Source organism: Jaculus jaculus, chromosome 15, assembly GCF_020740685.1.
Source record: "Jaculus jaculus isolate mJacJac1 chromosome 15, mJacJac1.mat.Y.cur, whole genome shotgun sequence".
Classification (NCBI taxonomy): domain Eukaryota; kingdom Metazoa; phylum Chordata; class Mammalia; order Rodentia; family Dipodidae; genus Jaculus; species Jaculus jaculus.
In genome coordinates, this window is record NC_059116.1 from 62,475,857 (window position 1) to 62,495,116 (window position 19,260).

At 40.4% G+C, this 19,260-nt stretch overlaps 1 protein-coding gene across 1 annotated transcript in view; it reads left to right on the forward strand.

Annotated features, from left to right (window-relative positions):
- Positions 1-19,260, forward strand: part of St8sia6 (ST8 alpha-N-acetyl-neuraminide alpha-2,8-sialyltransferase 6) — a 156,579-nt gene that overhangs the window by 115,535 nt on the left and 21,784 nt on the right. Inside the window, exon 6 of the mRNA XM_045134763.1 lies at positions 6,749-6,835. Coding sequence (XP_044990698.1) covers positions 6,749-6,835 — 87 coding nt within the window. The remainder of the gene's footprint in view (positions 1-6,748; positions 6,836-19,260) is intronic.

Sequence of the window (19,260 nt, forward strand, 5' to 3'; positions counted from 1 at the left end):
AATCTCTCTGAACTGAGGCATGGAGCTTTTAGGGTAAATGCCCAATAAGGAAATAACTGGGTCTGTTGGTAACTCTATAGTCAACCTTTTCAGGAGTCTCCATATTGCTTTCTTTAGTGGTTGTACCATCTTACATTCCCACCAACAGTGGATGAGAGTTCCTATTTCTCCACATCCTCGCCAGTATTTATTTTCATTTGATTTTTTGATGTTTGCTATCCTTACTGGGGTAAGGTGGAATCTCATAGTTATTTTAATTTGTATTTCTCTGATGATTAGGGATGATGAACATTTTCTTAAGTGTGTGTTTGCCATTTGTATTTCTTCTTCTGAGAACTGCCTGTCCAGTTCTTTGCCCCATTTTGTGAGTGGGTTGTATGAAATTTTATTGTTTAGGTTTTTAGTTTTTTGTAGATTCTAAAAATTAGGCCTCCATCAATTGGATATCTAGCAAATATTTTCTCCCATTCTGTGGGTAATCTATTAGCTCTGCTTATTGTATGCTTGTCTGTGAATAAACTTTTCAGCTTCACAAGATCTCAATGGTTGCGTGGTTGTTTAAGATCCTGAGCTACTGGGGTTTTGTTCAGGAAGCCTTTTTCCATTCCTGTATCACAGAGAGTTCCTCCTGTTTTTTCTTTCAGTAGTAGCCAAGTTTCTGGTCTTCTATTGAAGTCTTTGATCCATTTGGACTTGAGTGTTGTGCATGGCAAGATGTATGGATAGTGTTTCATTTTCTTGCATATGGTTATCCAGTTTATCTAGCACCATTTGGTAAAGATGCTATCTTTCTTCCAGCCTATATTGTTAGGGCCTTTGTCAAATATCAAGTAGCTGTAGTTAGCTGACCCAAAGTCTGGGTCTTTGATTCTGTTCCATTGGTCTATACTCCTGTTTGTATGCCAATACCATGCTGTGTTTATTACTATGCCTTTGTAATGTAGCTTTAGATCAGGTATAGTGATGCCTCCAGAGATGTTTCTTTTGCTGGGGATATGCTTGGATATCTGAGGCCTTCTGCCTTTTCATATGAATTTTGAGATCATTTTTTCTACCTCTTTGAAGAACAGTGTTGGGATTTTGACTGGTATTGCATTAAATCTATATTTGCCTTTGGTAATATCATTTTCACAATGTTAATTCTGCCTGTCCAGGAGCATGGGAGGTTTTACCATTTTCTCAAGTCCTCCTCAATTTCTCTTTTGAGTGTTTTTATGTTTTCATTGTATAGGTCTTTCACATACTTTGTTAATGTTATTACAAGGCATTTATTTTTGTTGCTAAGTCACTTATTTCTTTCTCTGTATATTTGTCTTTTGCATTTAGAAAGGCTACTGATTTTGGTGCATTGATTTTGTATACTGCTACTTTGCTGAAGGAGTTAATCACCTTTAAGAGTTTTGAAATGAAGGCTCTTGGGTCTCTTACATACAGAATCATGTCATCTGCAAATAGGGCTAACTTTACTTCATCCTTTCCAATTTGTATTCCTTTTATTTCTTTCTCCGGTCTTATTGCTTGAGCTAGCACTTCCAGTATTGCATTGAAGAACAGAGGTGAGAGCAGACACCCCTGTCTTGTTCCTGTTCTCAATGGGAATTCCTTTACTCTCTCTACATTAAGTATTATTTGGGCTTTAGGAGCTTTATATATAGCTTTTATTTTGTTGAGATATAAACTGTCCATGCCAATTCTCTCCAATATAATACTGTGTTTTGTCCAAGGCCTTTTCTGTATCTATTGAAATGATATGTGGTTTTTGTGTTTAACCCTGTTTATGTGGTATATTACATTGATAGATTTCTGTATGTTGAACCACTCCTGCTTTCCTGGGATGAATCCCACTTTATCAAGGTAGAAAATGTGTTGTTGGATTTGGTTTGTGAGGATTTTGTTCAGAATCTTTGCATCTAAGTTCATCAGGGAAATAGACCTATAGTTTTCTTTTCTTGTGGCATCTCTGCCTGGTTTGGAATTAGGGTGACACTAGCTTTATAGAAGGAGTTGGGTAGCTTTCCCTGTTCTCCAGTTGTGTGGCACAGTTTGAGGAAGATTGGTTTGAGATCTTCCATGAAGCTTTGATGGAATTCATCTGAGAAGCCATCTGGTTCCTGGAATCTTCTTTTTCAGGAGGCTTTTGATTACCTTTTCTATCTCAATGGATGTGATAGGTTTGTTTAGAAGATTTATCTGCTCTGAGTTTAGCTATGGTAGGTGGTATGTGTCCAGGAATTTATCCATTTTCTCCAAATTATCCAGTTATGTAGAGTAGAGGTTTTTGAAATAAGTCCTGATGATTCTCCCAACTTCACTTATGTCTGTTGTGATCTCTCCTTTTTCATTTCTAATTTTATTAATTTGAAATTTCTTTTTTTCGCTTGATCAAATTGGCCAGGGGTTTATCAATCTTATTTATTTTTTCAAAGAATTAGCTCTTTGTTTCATCAATTTTCTTAATTGTTTTCTTAGTTTTCAATTCATTTATTTTGTTCTGATCTTAATTATTTCTTTCTATGTGGAACTTTTTGGGTTGTATTTTTCTTTTTTTTTTAAATTTTTATTTATTTATTTGAGAGTGACAGACACAGAGAGAAAGACAGATAGAGGGAGAGAGAGAGAATGGGCACGCCAGGGCTTCCAGCCTCTGCAAACGAACTCCAGATGCGTGCGCCCCCTTGTGCATCTGGCTAATGTGGGACCTGGGGAACCGAGCCTCGAACCGGGGTCCTTAGGCTTCACAGGCAAGCGCTTAACTGCTAAGCCATCTCTCCAGCCCATGGGTTGTATTTTTCTTGCTTCTCCAGTGCCTTTAGGTGGATGTCCAGGTTATTGATTGGGGATTTCTCTGTTTTTGCTGTGAAGGTATTTGGTGCTATGAATTTTCCCCTGAGGACCACCTTCATTTGTGTCCCATGAGTTCTGGTGTGATGTATTCTCATTGTCATTCATTTCTAGAAATTTCACAATTTTATTTTTTATTTCGTCCACTACCCATTTATTGTTTTAAAGTGTGTTGTTCAGTTTCCAGAAGCTAATGGGATTCCTGGTGCATCTTTTGTTGTTAATTTCTAGCAATACAGCATTGTGATCTGATATTTGCAGGAAATTATGTTAATTTCCTAAATATATGGAGGCAGGCTTTATGGCCCAGTATATGATCTATTTTAGAGAAGGTTACATGGGTTGTTGAGAAGAATGTGTAGGGTGTGGACTTTTGGTTTGAAGTCTATTTTATCCAATATTAGTATAGCTACGCCTGCTTGTTTCTTATTCCTGTTTGCTTGGAATACCATTTTCCATCTTTGATCCTCAGGAGGTGTGTGTCTTTAGTGGTGAGGTGGGTTACTTGAAGACAACAGATTGAGGGGTCTGATTTTCTGATCTACCCTGTTAGCTTATGTCTCTTGATGGGAGAATTATGGCCATTAATATTTAGGGTAATGACTGTGAGGTTTGATTTGATCCCTGCCATATCATGGTGGTTGTGTGGTTTGGTGTTTTCTTGCACTTTGTAGTTTTTTTGTGTCTTCTCTGAGTTTGGTTATTGTGATCTGCTTCTTGTAGGCACTTGAGGTTGATTATTTGACTCTTTTGTGTGGAGAATTCTATGAACTCTCTGTAGGTTTGTCTTTATGTTCAAATAGTTGTAAAGCTGAGTTTAATCATGGAAAGTTTTCCTTTCACCATCTATTATGAAGGATACTTTTGCTGGGTAGAGTAGTTTGGGTTGGAAGCCATAGGTTCTTAGACTTTGCAGTGTTCCAATCCAGGCCCTTCTGGCTTTCAGAGTTTCCATTGAGAAGTCTGAAGTAATTCTGATGAGGTTTCCTTTGTATGTGATGTGTTGTTTCTCCCTAGCTGCTTTTAGGACTTTCTGTTTGATATTGCTGTTTAGAGTCTTAATGACAATATGTCTTGAAGAATTTCTCCTTTGGTCCAGTCGGTTTGGAGTTCTGTTAGCTTCTTATAACTTGATGTGCCTTTCTTTTGAGAGAGTGGAGAAGTTTTCTTTGATAATTTTGTTGAATATGTTCTCCATGCCTTTGGTCTGAATTTCTTCCCCTTCTGGTATTCCCATGATCTGAATGTTGAGACATTTAAGGGTATCCCTCAGTTCCCTCATATTTTGTTCATGAAAATTTTTGAATTTATTGAAACTTTTGGACTCATGAACTGTTTCTTCTGCTTTGCCTTCCAGTTCTGTGTTTATCTCCTCCACGTGGCTGACTCTGTTCTTGAGAGCGTCTGTACAGGTTTGGTCTTGTTCAGTTCGGTTTGCATTTTCTACTACTTTTCTATGGATAGTTCCCATCCCTCTGTTGAGCTCCTTTTTCATGTCAATTTCTTGATGCTTCTTAGAATTTATCCTTCCATTTCTTTCTGTCTTCCTTGAGCTTAGCCAGCTGGTTATTGAGGTCCTCTCTTTTTTCACCTCCCCTCTTCAGATCATTTAACTGTCTTTGGAACCCTTCCAGGTTCTTATCTCTTAGGTCTAGTCTAGTGAGGACAGCATTGATATGATTATCAGCCCTTTTTTTGCTTTACTGCAAGTTCTGCTATTTCCTTGGTGAGGGTTGCATAGCTTATATCTTCATTTGGGGTTGTGATCCTAATTTCTCTTTTTTGATTAGAGACATTCATTGTGGGAATGGGAGCTCTTATTGGATTTACTTGCATTTGGTTTTTCAGTTTATTCCTTTTGCACTGTGGTCTGCCCATCACAGTGTAGGAACCTTATTTAATTTGGGAGGAAGCTATCTTCTACCCTTGAAGTGTGTTCAGTGGTTATTTCCTTTTATGTTTGCTTCAACTAGGTTTCTAGTTGCAATTGTGCCTACCTACTCAGAGGGAAGGAGCCTGTGAGGCTCTGGTGGGGACCCAAGGACCTGATGTAGGAGCTTGTTCCATGATTTGGGGTATGGTAGTACGTGGTCAGGTGGCCCAAAGTGGTCAGGGGTGTGGTCAGGTGATGGCCTGTGGGATGGCATTGTTCCTGAGCCTTGAGATGTGGGTGGAGCTAATCTGGCCTGTCTGCGTCCACACATGGGAGTGCAGGGAGGCAGCAAGTACGATGGTGCTCCTGAACCTGGATGTGCTAGTGGAGCTAATCTGGCCTGCCTAGGTCTGCGAGGGGATAGGGGGCAACAGCGAATGGGAGCTGTTCCGGTCTTGGAGGCGTGAGTGGAGCTGCAGTGGCCTGCCTGGGTCCAAGCACAGAGGTGGGGGGTGGCAGCAAGTGGGGTGGCGATCCTGAGCCTGAAGTGTGGGTGCAGATAGGCTGGCTTGGGTCCCCCACGTTGATGGCGGGCAGCAGGGAGTGGGATAGTGTTCCCCATCCTGGATGCATGAGTGGAGCTGTGCTGGTCCACTGGCTTGGGTCTGGGCACAGGCTGGGGGCAGCGGCGAGTGGGACGGCGGTGGAATGTGAGGTGGCGAGTGGGCCGGTGTTCCCTGCACGCAGCGGCACAGGGGGCTACACTGGCCTGGGTCCCCTTGCCTGCGGTTAGTACAGGGGGACCCTGCAGTGGGACTGCAGCGAGGACGGCTGCTTGAGGGGGTTGGAGGACGGCTTGATTCCTGCAGGTAGCATTATTGAAGGAAGGGAAACCAAGGGGAAGGCAAATTCAGGGACAAAGGACTTACTTGAATATCTATATTCCCTGCTTCTCATATATACTTTCTTTTAGAGATAAACTGTGGAGAATAGTCATTTTATTTATGTAGGTGGATGACTAATTCTTCCAGACAAGGCTGTTCACTCCCAGCTCCCTTCTCCACACCCTCACCAACACATACTCTCTCTCACTGTGCAAACTTGATCTGTAATGGTTGGCAACTAATGGCTGACAGATGAATTCAAAGAAAACTTAAGGGCTTTTTCACTCAAAGGGCTATTTGCATTTCCAGTGGCCCACTTAAAGTTGAAACCTTATTTTGTGCTTTAGGATTTAATACTTAGTGGTGTGATTTGAGATTGTAGGATAGCCAAGGGACTGTGAGCCTCCTCCCCTGCATCTCATCTGACTATATTATTTTGTCTATCATTTTTGATGCCTATATACGTCTCTCTCACCTTAGCACAATCTGGCTTTTTAAATGTATTGTACAGGAATAAAACTCAACATGAGAGCCAGGTGTTGTGGCACATGCCTTTAATCCCAGCACTTGGGAGGCAGAGGTAGGAGGATTGCCATGAGTCTGAGGCCACCCTGAGACCACATAGTGAATTACAGGTCAGCCTGAGCTAGAGTGAGACCCCACCTCAAAACAAAAACAAAAACAAAAACAAAAAAGAAAAAGAAAAAGAGAAACAAACAAAAAACTCAACATGATCATTTTGTGGGAGGTTTAACTATATATTTCAAAGTAAATCTATGAATGTAGAGTCTAACAGAAAATATTCTGTACTTATGATAAACATTTAGGAGGCATGTATTTCTGTGTCATTGAGTTAAAAGTAATATGAATTAGCTATAAGTTTGTATATGTGTGTATGAGAGAGTCAGAGAAAGAGTTGGTGTGTTTTCACAATATGCAATGTATATTCTGTTTATGAAATGTGAAATCTACTCATTCCTAAACCAACATAACAACAAGTTGTTAGTTGTATGTTCTTAAGATGTTTAGAAGAGAACATGCTATTTAGTTAATTTTTCTTGCTTTCTGGGCTCTACTGAGTAGATTACATGTATCCTCAGAAAACTATGTGATTGTTTATTTTTTAGTGACAATGACATTTAACTTGCAGATATTCAGAAAATGACTACCTTCAGATTATCACCACGATACAGAGCTGTCCATGGAAACGACAAGTGGAAGAATATGAGAATTTTAGGTAAGATTTTTTTTTATATAAATGAATGAAAAATGTTTTGTTCACTGAGTTTTAGGAAAAAGCAACATCTTGTTAAAATGAAAATAGGAGGGGCCAACTGGCAGTCAGAATGGCTGAGTCCTAAGGCCCTTGTGTGAAGCCTCTATCTCCTTTGCGTATACAGATTTATAATTTTGCTATTAAAGCCAATTACAAAAAAGTCCATGTTTAAAAAAAAAGATTTTATTCTGCCTTTTAGCTATGTTTTAGAAGATGTTATTTCTTTGTAACATTTAAATTTTCTATACAATTATTTTGTAACTAAAATATAATGACAATAGGAAACTATTGGAAAACATGGATGAGAGAAAAATCACCTACAATCTTACTACTTTGGAATAAAACCTCATTTCCTTTCTGCATATTTTCTTTTGGTTTTCTCTTGAGTTTTGTAACATCAGTGGTGCTAAGGAGTATAAGGTACCATAGGTATTAACTCACTGAGGTTCCATGAACCTTGCAAACCTAGATTGCCAGTGACCACTGCACAGCCATCTGCAAGGTACTGTAGCACAGACCTATAATGCCAGTACCTGGGGGAATCAGAGACAGGAGGATTGCCATAAGTTTGAGGCTAGCCTAATTTACAGAGTGAGTAACTAGACCAGCCAGGAGGGCTACATAAGGAGACCTTGGTTCAAAAAGAAACAACAACCAAGCCCAACATCAACCTGTCTTCTCTTCTTGGAGGACTTGTAACCTCCCCCATAGAAATAAGCAGTGAACTGGGCTTGGTGACACGCATCTTCAGTCCCATCCCTCAGGAGGCTCAGGCAGCAGGGGCGCTGTGGGTGCAGGGCCACCTCAGGGCTATAGAGTTAGTTCCAATTCATCCTTTGCTAGGCTGAGAAGCTACCTGAAACACACACACACACACACACACACACACAAAAGAAAAGACTTTTCTCAAAATGATGTGCTTCTGGGAGCATAGGTACTCATTTTCTACCTCAACCCCAGTTCTTCCACATACAGAGCTTGCTTTCCTGTCTCAATGTTTGCCTGGTCTGTATCATTCTGGTTTGTTTGCTGTTTTATTGTCCAGGTTCTGACACGCCTTGCTTGTAGGCTCATGTCAACAAGCATTAAGTTTTTCTTATTGACGAGATTTTGCTACTCGGTTCCCATTTCTGTTGGAAGGCAGTTCTTGTCTGTGTGGTACTTGGCTCTGCCTGCTCCTCCTGTAGTCAGTATAAACTAGTATTGTTAGAAAAATTCTCTGGTTCTACTTCCAATATGAAGGTGCTCTGCTTAGCCTCCTAGGTAAAAGAGTAGCTTCTGATGGGGTCACGACTCCAAGTGTTGTGGATAGACACGTGGACGTCATGATTTCATGTGGGACGCCATTAAGCATCTTTCTGGTCATTTCAGGGTGAGAGGTGCTGCTGTTGTTTCAATAGGAAATGTTCCTCACAGGCTTATGTGTTGAATGCTAGGTCCTGATCAGGAGGTTCTGAAAACTGCAGATGAAATGCAGTTAGGAAAATTTTAACGTTATACCTGGTCCGTGGGTACTGTCCCTCCGCTTCCTGTCAGCCATGTGGGGAAGGAGCTCCCTGGTCACATGTTCCCACTGCCATGATGCTCTGTTCGAGAGTACAGGGCCCAAAGCCATGCACTGAGACTCATGTAACTGTGAGCCAAAATAAACAATTAAAAAATAATAAATTCCTCCCTCTTTAAGGTATTTCTGTCAGGTGTCTTTTAATAACCACATCTTTAAAAAAAATATTTATTTAAGAGAGAGAGAGACAGAGAAAGAGACAGAGACAGTGACAGATAGAATGAGTAAGGGTGTACCAGTCTTCTGTCACTGTGAACAAACCCCAGACAAATGTGCCACCCAATATATCTGGCTTTCATGGGTACTGGGGAGTTAAACCCGGGCCATCAGGCCTTGCGAACAAGTGCCTTTAACCACTGATCCATCTCTCTTGCCCTCTGTCAAGTATTTTGATCACAGCAAAACACAGTGACAGTAAAGACTTGGATTCTATAGCTATTTAACTTTGACTATTTTGGGTCCTGAATGTTTTATGCTACATAGTTCTATTCAAGAGCAGGCTGAGAGCTCCTGGTGTTGGGAGGCCTGATAGAAAGTTGCACAATCTTAACCTAAATGATCACAGGATCCAAGGGGAAAGACTGGTTTTCAGAGACCTTTTCATACATGCAGAGTGAGCAAAAGAGGAAGCGGGACACAGTGACTGAATGAGCTATGGAGGGCCACTTTAAGATGATTAGCTAGACAGGTTTGTGAAGTAACAGCAACAATCAAGCAGGGGCAGGCGGACTTCAACTTTTGGTTGTGAGGTTGGCTCAGACCAAACCTCCTGAGGGCAAGGTAAGCAAAACCAAGTACGTGGGATACCTGTGTGATGACACTGGACAGCTGCTGAGTTACAAGGCTAAGAGCCCGAAGAGGAGGGGCACCTGAGGAGGGGAGCCTAGCACTGGGGGAGGACACCTGATGGGTGTAGACATGATGGAGAGGCAGAGAAGCTGAGCAGAGCTCCCAGCAAGCCTTAGTCCAGGCCAGGTCTCAGAGTACTGGAGCCTGCATTTAAATAATTTCCATCCTCATTTGGATTTAATAGATCTGCCCTTAGCCTAGATAACTACCAGAAGTAAAAAGTGAAACTTCTGTGGAAGACAATGGCATTACTCAGAGCCTTAAATGATCTCTGTGAGCACTCACACACAATCTCTGACTCAAGTGAAAAATATTTTCTCTTTAAATGTTTTATTTTTCTTTCCTTTTTTAAAAAAATATCAAGAATTGTCAGACCTTTTAAATGCAAAGATACATGAGCATCTCTGCTGTAGATTATAATAGATGGAAGCTATATGATCGATGGTACAGTTTTCCCTCAGTGCCATCTCCATGAAAGGAGTGTATCAGTAACCATGGTGATTACCCACCAGCCTAGTCATCCTTTCAGGGCAAATTGAAGTAAACATCTGGGGCTACACCATTTATTGTTTGTTGTCATCCAAGAGAATAGTCACAGTGACATTTATTTATTTACTTGAATATGTATTATATCATAATGTGCATTTTATGTACATATTTGTTAGCTAAATGATGTAAACTCTCAACAGAAGTCTGTGCAATCAAATCATAATGATCAAATATGGTACTCTCTGCCTACCTACAAATCTGGTATTATAGAAACACCCCTGTTATTATAGATGTCAAGTAGCTAAATACTTTTCCATCTGATTTATTTATAGCATTTTATGGCAAACTGAATGAATATAAAATGTACATTTTGAAAAGGCAATAACATTCTTTGAGCAGCCATTACAAGAGCTACATTAAATTCTAAAAAAAAGTGAGCAAGTGAATATATAATAAATCCTTCTGAAACCAAATTGTTGAAACTGCCTACAACTGACACCTAAGGACTATTAAAATTATGGGATTTTTGTGGTCAAGTGGGCTAAAAAATAAAATGACAGTTTACAAGCCATTCTCTTCTTAAATAAACATCCTCTTTGCTATCATGGGGAGTGTAATTATTCATCAAAAATTTTAGGACTTACTGTGTCAAAGCACTGTCAACCCTTTCACTGCATGGCACATGGTGTGTGAAAAACTGTCTCAATACATAGCTAAGTGGATGTGTGTATGAAAATAAACAAAATGTAAAGTTTAGAGAGCCAAGAAATAAAATATGAACACTGGAAATTTAATCTTCAAATGCTCATTTTAGACAAATGCTTTGCTATACTAGTGCAAAATCATTGTGGGGTATAGTTCTTGAACTATTTTTTAGAAAGAGGCAGGGCTTGAGCTGGAGCTCTGAAGATGGCAGAAAAGGAGAAGAGACCAATTTGGGAATGATGAGTCAGGAATAAAGCCTGGTTAGTTTATAGTGCTGCAGGCAGGAGCTGTGAACTTGCACTGCTTTCTACTTGGTATAAAGGGGATGAGTATCGGAAGATGAGTACAGTAGTTACTTTCTCATTGCTGGACAAGTTGTATGGCCAAAAGTAGCTTATTGAAGGAAAGGATTTCTTTTGGCGTATAGTTTCACGGGGAAGTTTCATCATAATGGGGGAAGCAAGGCAGGAACAGACATATGGGCATCACAGCATAGAGGCAGGGGGTGAGGGCGAGCTAACTAGCACTGACACTCAGGGTTGGACATGAAATTCCAAGGTCTGCTCCCAGTGACACACCTTCCCCAAGAGGACTCTACCTCCTAAAGGCCACACAAACTGGGGGTTAAGAATGAAGCTTAATCACAGCCACGCGAGGCTATGGGAGACATTGTATAATTAAACCACCAGAGTGAGGAAAGACCTAAATGAGGCACAGAGCTCTAATTACCAGGTGTGTTACCACAGGCCTTCTGTAGGTACCAGCAATCCAGTAGGGGAATTCCTAGCTGGGGAATTACATGAAGAATTCATTGCATTAGTGAAAGTATTCATTCAGCACCATGTTCCTTGAATTGAGATGTTAGGAGATAGTGAAGGGTTCAAAGGAGTGAGACTGCTAAGGGTCTGTCTGTAGGAAAGTGAATATAGGAAAATGAGAACTGAAAACATCACTGGTAACTATGAAAGTATAAAGGGAGAGACACTTGACTTTGAGTTCTTTAGAGCATGAAGGGCCTTACCTCTGCATGTCCAGTGCCTGTCACGTCCATAGAGAGCCAGGTGACCCATCTTACCTCTGCATGCCCAGTGCCTGTCATGTCCATAGACGGCCATGTGATCAGAACTTGTAGGACTTGGGTGCTTATTACTTTCCAGCTCTCTAATTGAAGAAGAAAAATCAAATCAATGGAATTTTGCTTCTAGTTGATTGGGACAGTCATGGTGCTGCTGATATAGAAAGTGTTCAAAAGGGGACTGGAGAGATGGCTTAGCAGTTAAGGTGCTTACCTGTGAAGCCTAAGGACCCAGGTTTGGTTCTCTAGTACCCAGGTAAGCCAGATGCACATGGTGGCACATGTGTCTGGAGTTCGTTTGTAGCTGCTGGTGGCCCTGACATGCCCATTCTCTCCCTCTCTCTCTCTCTCTCTCTCTTCTCTTCTCTTCTCTTCTCTTCTCTTCTCTTCTTTTCTCTCATAGTAAATAAAGGGACATATAGTGCTAAAAAAGAGTGTTCAAAGGGGAAATACTTTTTGAGAAGAACAGCCCATTCTTGACAGGATATTGAATGGAGCTTGGGACAACTGGATAGAGAAAACCTTTCCTTTGTCGGGAAACATCAATGCTAAGAGAAAATACACTGTTCAAGAAAGAAAACTCACTGCAGTTTAATGCCATCATGTGTGAAGACTGTGGCCTGGGATGCCCATCCTCTCAGTAGGGTTTCTTTCACACTCTAATGAGTTTTTTTCCTTTACAGATTCTTAATCTTTCACTCATTCAACATTTAATTGTGGCTTGAGAACTTTGGTATCAGAATCTCTTACTTTTCTCATTTTTACCAAGAAATATGATAAGTTTAAGATGACAGGTTTTTTTTTTTGTTTGCTTTAGCACATGTCTATATGACATGCATGCATGTTTGTGTTGGGCACAAGTATGCATATCCGTGAGGAGAGGCCACAGGTTAATGTCAGCGTCTTCTTCAGTTGCTCTCCACCTTACTTATTGGGACAGAATCTCTCACTTGACGGCAGAGCTCACCAATTCAGCTAGTCTGGCTAGACACCTTGCCCTTGTCTCCAGCTCCTACACACTGGAATTACATGCAGGTGATCACATCCCCTCAGTATTTACATGGATGGTGGAATCTGAACTCAAGTCATCATACTTGTGTGGCAGGCACTTTGCAGACTAAACCAACTCCTCAGCCCCAACAGGAAAGGTCCTTAATCCAAAGTCCATGTCATGAGTTTCCCAAAGCCCTTGACATTGTATGTGAAATTTTGTGCATGTGCTGGGGAACAGGATCCATAATTAATACCAGATTCTCAGGGACTTTAAGACTTCTTCTGAAGGACTAAGGACTCTGGACTGGAGGCTCTCTTTGCTGGGGGATTTGAGTTCTGTGTTCCATGAGGGCATGGGGACACAAGCCCACATATGCATCCACCCGGCTTCCAATTACTCCATCCTCTTATATAGACATCCTAAATCTTACTGTGAATTGCTGTTTTCAGGAGATCATAACTGAACCCCATTAAAGAGAGATTTAAGTGAATGGTGAAGATGCTTTACTCCAGCTTTTATTGGCCTATTTTCACTTAAATGTTGTTGTACAAAGTCATCCACATTGACTTCTTTGCTTTGAAAACTATTAAATTTTCTATTAGAAGTTTTTCCTCACAAGCCAATTTGTAGTATGATTTGTGGGACATCTGCCTAGAATCCAGTTAAGAAGTTACTGTCCTCCTCAATCCTCCCTTACTTTTGTAAGCCGTGGGCTGAATCACTACTTGCTCATGACGCTTAGATGCGTGACAGTAACATTGCAGTGTTTAAGTTGAAGTCAGAAGGGCCCATTTCTCCTCCTTCCCACTTCTTCAACTTTACCCTTGAAAACTCTTTGTGATACTCAGGAAATTTCTGGTAAGCAGGTTTTATCCCAGCAGAGGGTCTTAGGGATCTTAGGTTCCCTAGGTAAATTGCATGGTAATTACTGCATTATCTTCCTTAAATAGCTTTCTAACTTAAAAGAACGGTATTCATTTGTGTAACCAATTACAGAAATAGTAGGTACACAGCAACTTACTTAATTTTAATGTTACTTTCACCTCCCCCCCCCCCGCAGAAGTACGTATGGTATTATTTTGTTTTTAGGGTTTTTTTTTTGATCCACAAGTACTATTTTCTTTAAACATCCTTATGTTTCTAAAACATGAGTTGGAATCCAAGGGATAAAAAATTATCAATCATGTTTGTTGAAAACTAGTGGCATAAAATAATGCCATGATGTAAATGTTCGCACTGGAGACTCATGCAAATGAGATACATTTCAAATGACATGTAAAGCAGGTATTTTGTGTCTAATTATTTTGTTATAGACAACTACTACATGGTAACAATTTTATTAAATCTTGAATTACCCCCTTTAGTTTGATAAAATTCTTGAAAATCATTCCTTTTTCTTATGTTAAAAACTTCTTGAAAATCATTCCTTTTTCTTATGTTAAAAATGTAAAACAAGATCCAAGTGCTGTGAATTACAGATTCATTTGATATTCCTAAAATAACAGCCAGTATGCTGTTTTTATTTTCCTCCTTAAAAAAACATAGTACTAGGGCTGGAGAGATGGCTTAGTGGTTAAACGCTTGCCTGTAAAGCTTAAGGACCCTGGATGGAGGCTCGTTAGCCAGATGCACAAGGGGGCACATGCGTCTGGAGTTCATTTGCAGTGGCTGGAGGCCCTAGCATGCCCATTCGCTCTCTCTCTCTGCCTCTATCTCTGTCTGTTGCTCTCAAATAAACAAATAAAAATAAACAAAAAATTAAAAAATATATATATTGTGCTAAAGAAAATAACCTGCATGCCATGTTACATATGTTATTTTTTAAAAAAACAATGTATTTCCATTGTCAAACAGTGTCATTAGATGATTTAATTTGATACAAGGGTAGAAATTCTGTAAATCAGTAAATTAATAAGTTAATTAGTGTATTGAAAGAAGTCATAGAACTGAAAAACCAAACATGGTTTCACCAACACAGTTTTCAGTTATCTTTAAAACATTTTCTCTATTGAGGGATTTCATGGTTGGTACTGTAAATCTGATCAAAACCTGTGAATGAGGAGGTCCTAGGTCCTAGGGGGAAACCTATTGTGTTGCTATGCTAAACGGACAAATTGTCAAACTGCCTTCTAAATATTTATGTTGATAAATATAGGCTAGTGCTGCTCTCAGCCTTGATCATAGAAGTTTCTTTCTTTTTTTTTTTTTTTTTTCAGTGAGTGGAGTTTAATACAGATATGCATAGCTGGTGAATGTGCTGACAATAACTGACCATGATAGTTTGATTTAGAGGTACCCTATAAACTCATGTGCTCTGAATGCTAACTCCCCAGCTCATGGGAATTTGGGAATTGGAGCCTCCTGGAGGAAATGTATTCTCGGGGGCAGGCTTATGCCTGTTATAGCCAGCTTCAGCTTTTTCCCCGGCAATGTTTGGCTCACTCTCCTTCTGCTCTTGTCCATCTGATGTTGGCCAGGAGGTGATGTCCACCCTCTGCTTATGCCACATTTTCCCTGCCATCATGGGGCTTCCCCTCAAGTCTGTAAGCCAAAATAAACCCTTTCTTTCCACAAGGTGCTCTTGGTCAGGTGTTCTGTTCCAACAACAAGAAGGTAGCTGCAACAGTGACTTTTGTGTGTCTGACCTAAATGGAGCATCTATATTACCCACCCAAGGCTCAGGCATGTCATGGAAGAAGTAGAAGGAAGAGCCAGGGTATGGGGAACAGTGCCATGGAACACTGTCTTCGGGACATGACATGGCCGTCACACTCATGAGCTCACAGCAGTTGTGGTTTCCTGTGCAAGACTGAGTGTGTTAACCTTCCATCATGGATGGAAGAGACTGTAGCTCTCCCCGAGAAACTATTGGCAATTAATGGAAAAGTCATGTTCCTCAGTGGTATAGCCACTGGTAACTTGCCCATATCTATAAAATAACCCCCCATCCAAGCTCATGCAAGCAATTCTAGTTTAACTTAGTGAGTCACAAAAAAAAAAAAAAGACATGAAAGTAGGAAGGGGGTTAGTCAGGAAAAAAAAAAAAAGACTTTTAGCAGGAGTGGGAGGGGGTAATAGAGGGTAATGGGCGTGAATGTTATCAAAATACATTATATAAACATAATGAAATTCTCAAAAATAAAATAAAAATTTGGGCTGGGGATATGGATCAATGGCTAAATCCTTTGCCATGCAAACATTAGTACCTGAGTTTGGATTCTTGGAACCCACATAAAAAGCCAGACACTGTAGTGGGAGTCTTTGATCCCAGCCAGGGAGGAGGAGGGAGGAGATCTGCCACAAACTGATGGATCAGCTAGTATGGCCAGTGAAGGGCTGAGCAATGAGAGACTGTTTCAGATGAGGCAAAAGGCGAGGACTAACACCAAAAGTTGTCCTCTGACTCCCACATGTGCACCATGAAACCCACACACAACATATCAAGCATACACACCATGCACAAACCACATTTCTCCAAAAGCAACACTAGCATTTATTTTTGGTGCCACTTAGTGACTTTTTTTTAATTCAGTCAGCTTAGTATTTATGTTCTAGGCTTTGTACTTTTGTGCCTGATTATTTAGTTACAGACAAATATTACATGGAAACAATTTTATTGCATCTTGAATTACGCACTGGGTTTGATGAAGTCTTTGCTACAGGGAAGCCAACATGATCTCTTACACACTCCTTCTGATTATACATGAACATGTTCATTTATCTGAGCCACTGTTTTTCTTTTTTTTATTCCCTTAACTGTTGCTGTTTATGATTCATGCAGGGTGACTATGAGGACAGCTGAAAGCAATGTGCATATTATTTTTTTCAAGTTTAAGAAGATGCATGCCCTTTATGGTAGGTGTTTTAGGTCACTTGTCAGATTGAAAAAGCCTCCTTTCCCCATTTCCTCTGCATCAAGACATTTTTCACTGTTAATATCCTGTCATTCATCTCCTGCTTGGCATGCTGCTCAGCATGCCTGTGCATTTAGAAAAGCAACAAGACCACAGCATGTCGTTTCCTCTGTCGTGTTTAATAATAGAACTGGCTCTTGTACATTATTGACTGGTTCCTCTTCTTAGTTTTTGGAACATAAACCTTGCAGTAAAGAATGCATCAGACTCCTGTGGGATTTACTGCCCTTCTAAATTCTGTTGTAAAACTTATCTGCCTGCATGTGCTTAGTCTGAATTGCAGGCTTCACATTCCATGTCAGAGAAGTCCCCTTTCAAGAGGCCCCGGATTTTGAACCTCAGGTCTACATAACGTTGCCTGCAATGGCTGCATCCTTACATTGTATTGTTTAAGCATCAGTACAGAATCTCAGTGCTTAAGGCTACTCAGTGCTTCAGCAGGCTCCTTTTAACTGAGTTTACATTGCAAATGAGTTCCTCTTTGCTTTGATTGTCATATTATTGTACATTTTACTGGGGCTTAGTTTCTCTATTCTAGGCAAACAGATGAACCCCTTTTCCATAAAGGTAAAGGTACCAGTGCACACATTAGCCATGCAAGGAAACACTACGTGTATCTGAATTGCTGCTAGAATTTGGTCTTTGCGAATTCTTCTTGGACAGACAGGCACAGATCCTGTGTTGAAAATGGCCCACACGATCTTCTTAGACTCTTCGATGGCTGCCAGTCTATGGAGAAGTTTTCCGTAGGACTTTGAGGCACAGCTAGGATGAACTCTTCAAAATTGCAAAGTACATTCAAGGTTATGCACATTTTCAAGTGCATTGAATATCTACCCTGTATCAGGTTCTTGAATTTCCTTCCCTCTCCCTTGTTTTTCAAAGTTCAATGTAAGTTGTCTCAGCTTTTCTTTCTCTCTTACCAATGTAATGCATTAGGGGCTAGGTACTATATCATGACAAGTTTCCCAAGTATTGTTTTTCTCTTTCTTTCTCAAAAGTGTAGTTCCTCTGTAGGAGAACTGAGGGACTGATGGATTGGGTCTGAAAAAACAAAGGCAAAGGAAGATGGATTGAGTGTGGACTGCATGCTCGACACCGGTGCAGCGTGTCTTCATGTGTCACAGAGCTGTGCAGCCGTCACCACTAACTCCAGAACAGTTCATTTTCACCCCAAGTACCTGTTCCCACTAACAGTGACTTCCCATTCTGTCTCCCTCTAGACCTTAGCAACTAATGACTTACCTTCTGTCTCTATGAGTCTCTCTGTCCTGGAAATCTCAAGTATATGGAATATTTACAACATGGTGACCTTTATTTAGTAGCTTCTGTCACTTGAAACAATGTTTCCAGGATCCACCATTGTGACATGCATTGGTACTCCTCCTTCAACTTATCATATCACATGAGTGTACCACTTACTTTGTTGCTCTTTGGATGGTCCACCATTGTGACAGATATCAATACATCCTCTGGTAGCTTACCCAGCAGGATCCTATCACATGGATGTGCCATTTACTTTGCTGCTCATTGGATGGTGACCATGAGGTTTGCTTTCACTTTTGGTTATTTGGGGTGATATTTTTCATGAATGTGTTTGTGAATATGTGTTTCATTTTTTATATACATCTGGGGATGGAATTACTGGGTTATATGATAGTTCCACGCTTAATATCTTGAGGAATTGCTTTTCCAAAGTGACCACACCATTTTATAGTTCTGACAGTGATATGCAAAGGTTCCAGTTTCTTTGTATTCTCTGGGACATTTGTTATAGTTGTAGGACTAAGGAGAACTACTGTCCTCCTTATCTGGTCTTATCAATGAGTTACTACTAGAACTTTTTTATTTTGGTGAGTATGTTGTTCACGCATGCATGTATATGTATGTGTGCACTTGTGTCTATAGGTACGTGTGCAAATGTATGAATATGCATGTGGAGGCAAGTAGTTGATGTCTGGTGCCTTCTTTAATTTATGTCTACCCTATTTTCTGAGACAGGATCTCTCATTAAACCTGGAGCTCACTGATTCAGCTAGACAGCTAAGTTAGCAAGCCCTAGGAACCCTCCTAGCTCTGCCTGTCTGGTGCTGGAATTACAGGCATGCACCACCACACTTGGCTTTCACATGGGTGCTGGTGATCCTCATGCTTAGGCTGAGCCATCTCCTCAGTCCCCACCCCATTTGGGACAGGGTCTGACCGTAAAGCCCTTGCTGGCCTGGAACTTGCTATGTGGAGCAGCCCCTACACCCAGCTACTTCTCATCTATCTCTTCATTGGTAAATTAGAGATAATTCTGGCATCAGTGAATTTTTGCAAATATTCACTATGTAAAATGCTTAGTACAACATCAGCTATATGCACGCTTCTCACTACAAGACAGCTGTGGTTATTTCCCTATCTTACTGTTAATATATATATTTTTAAAAATGCTTTACACTCTTGGCATCTATTACATCTATTACAAACACAGCAAGTCCATGATGTAGCAATAAAGCAGTAAATGAATAAAAAGTTTCAGGTCTAATCCTCTGTCCATGGAGAAGTATAAACATATATGTCCCAGTTTTCCTTTTGTGATCATCTCAGAGATTGTACCATGCACTTCCAAGGCCTGACACTTCCTATTCAGTTTGCTCTATTTGAACTTTCCTTGATCTTTTCATGATGGAAAACAGGCCACAAATACTAGCATCTTTATAAGTCATAGCCACCAAGAGCATTATTTTCAGTAGACGAGGTCTTACCACCATATGAAATGCTAGGTGCTTGTCCCTCCTTTTCAGGAGAACT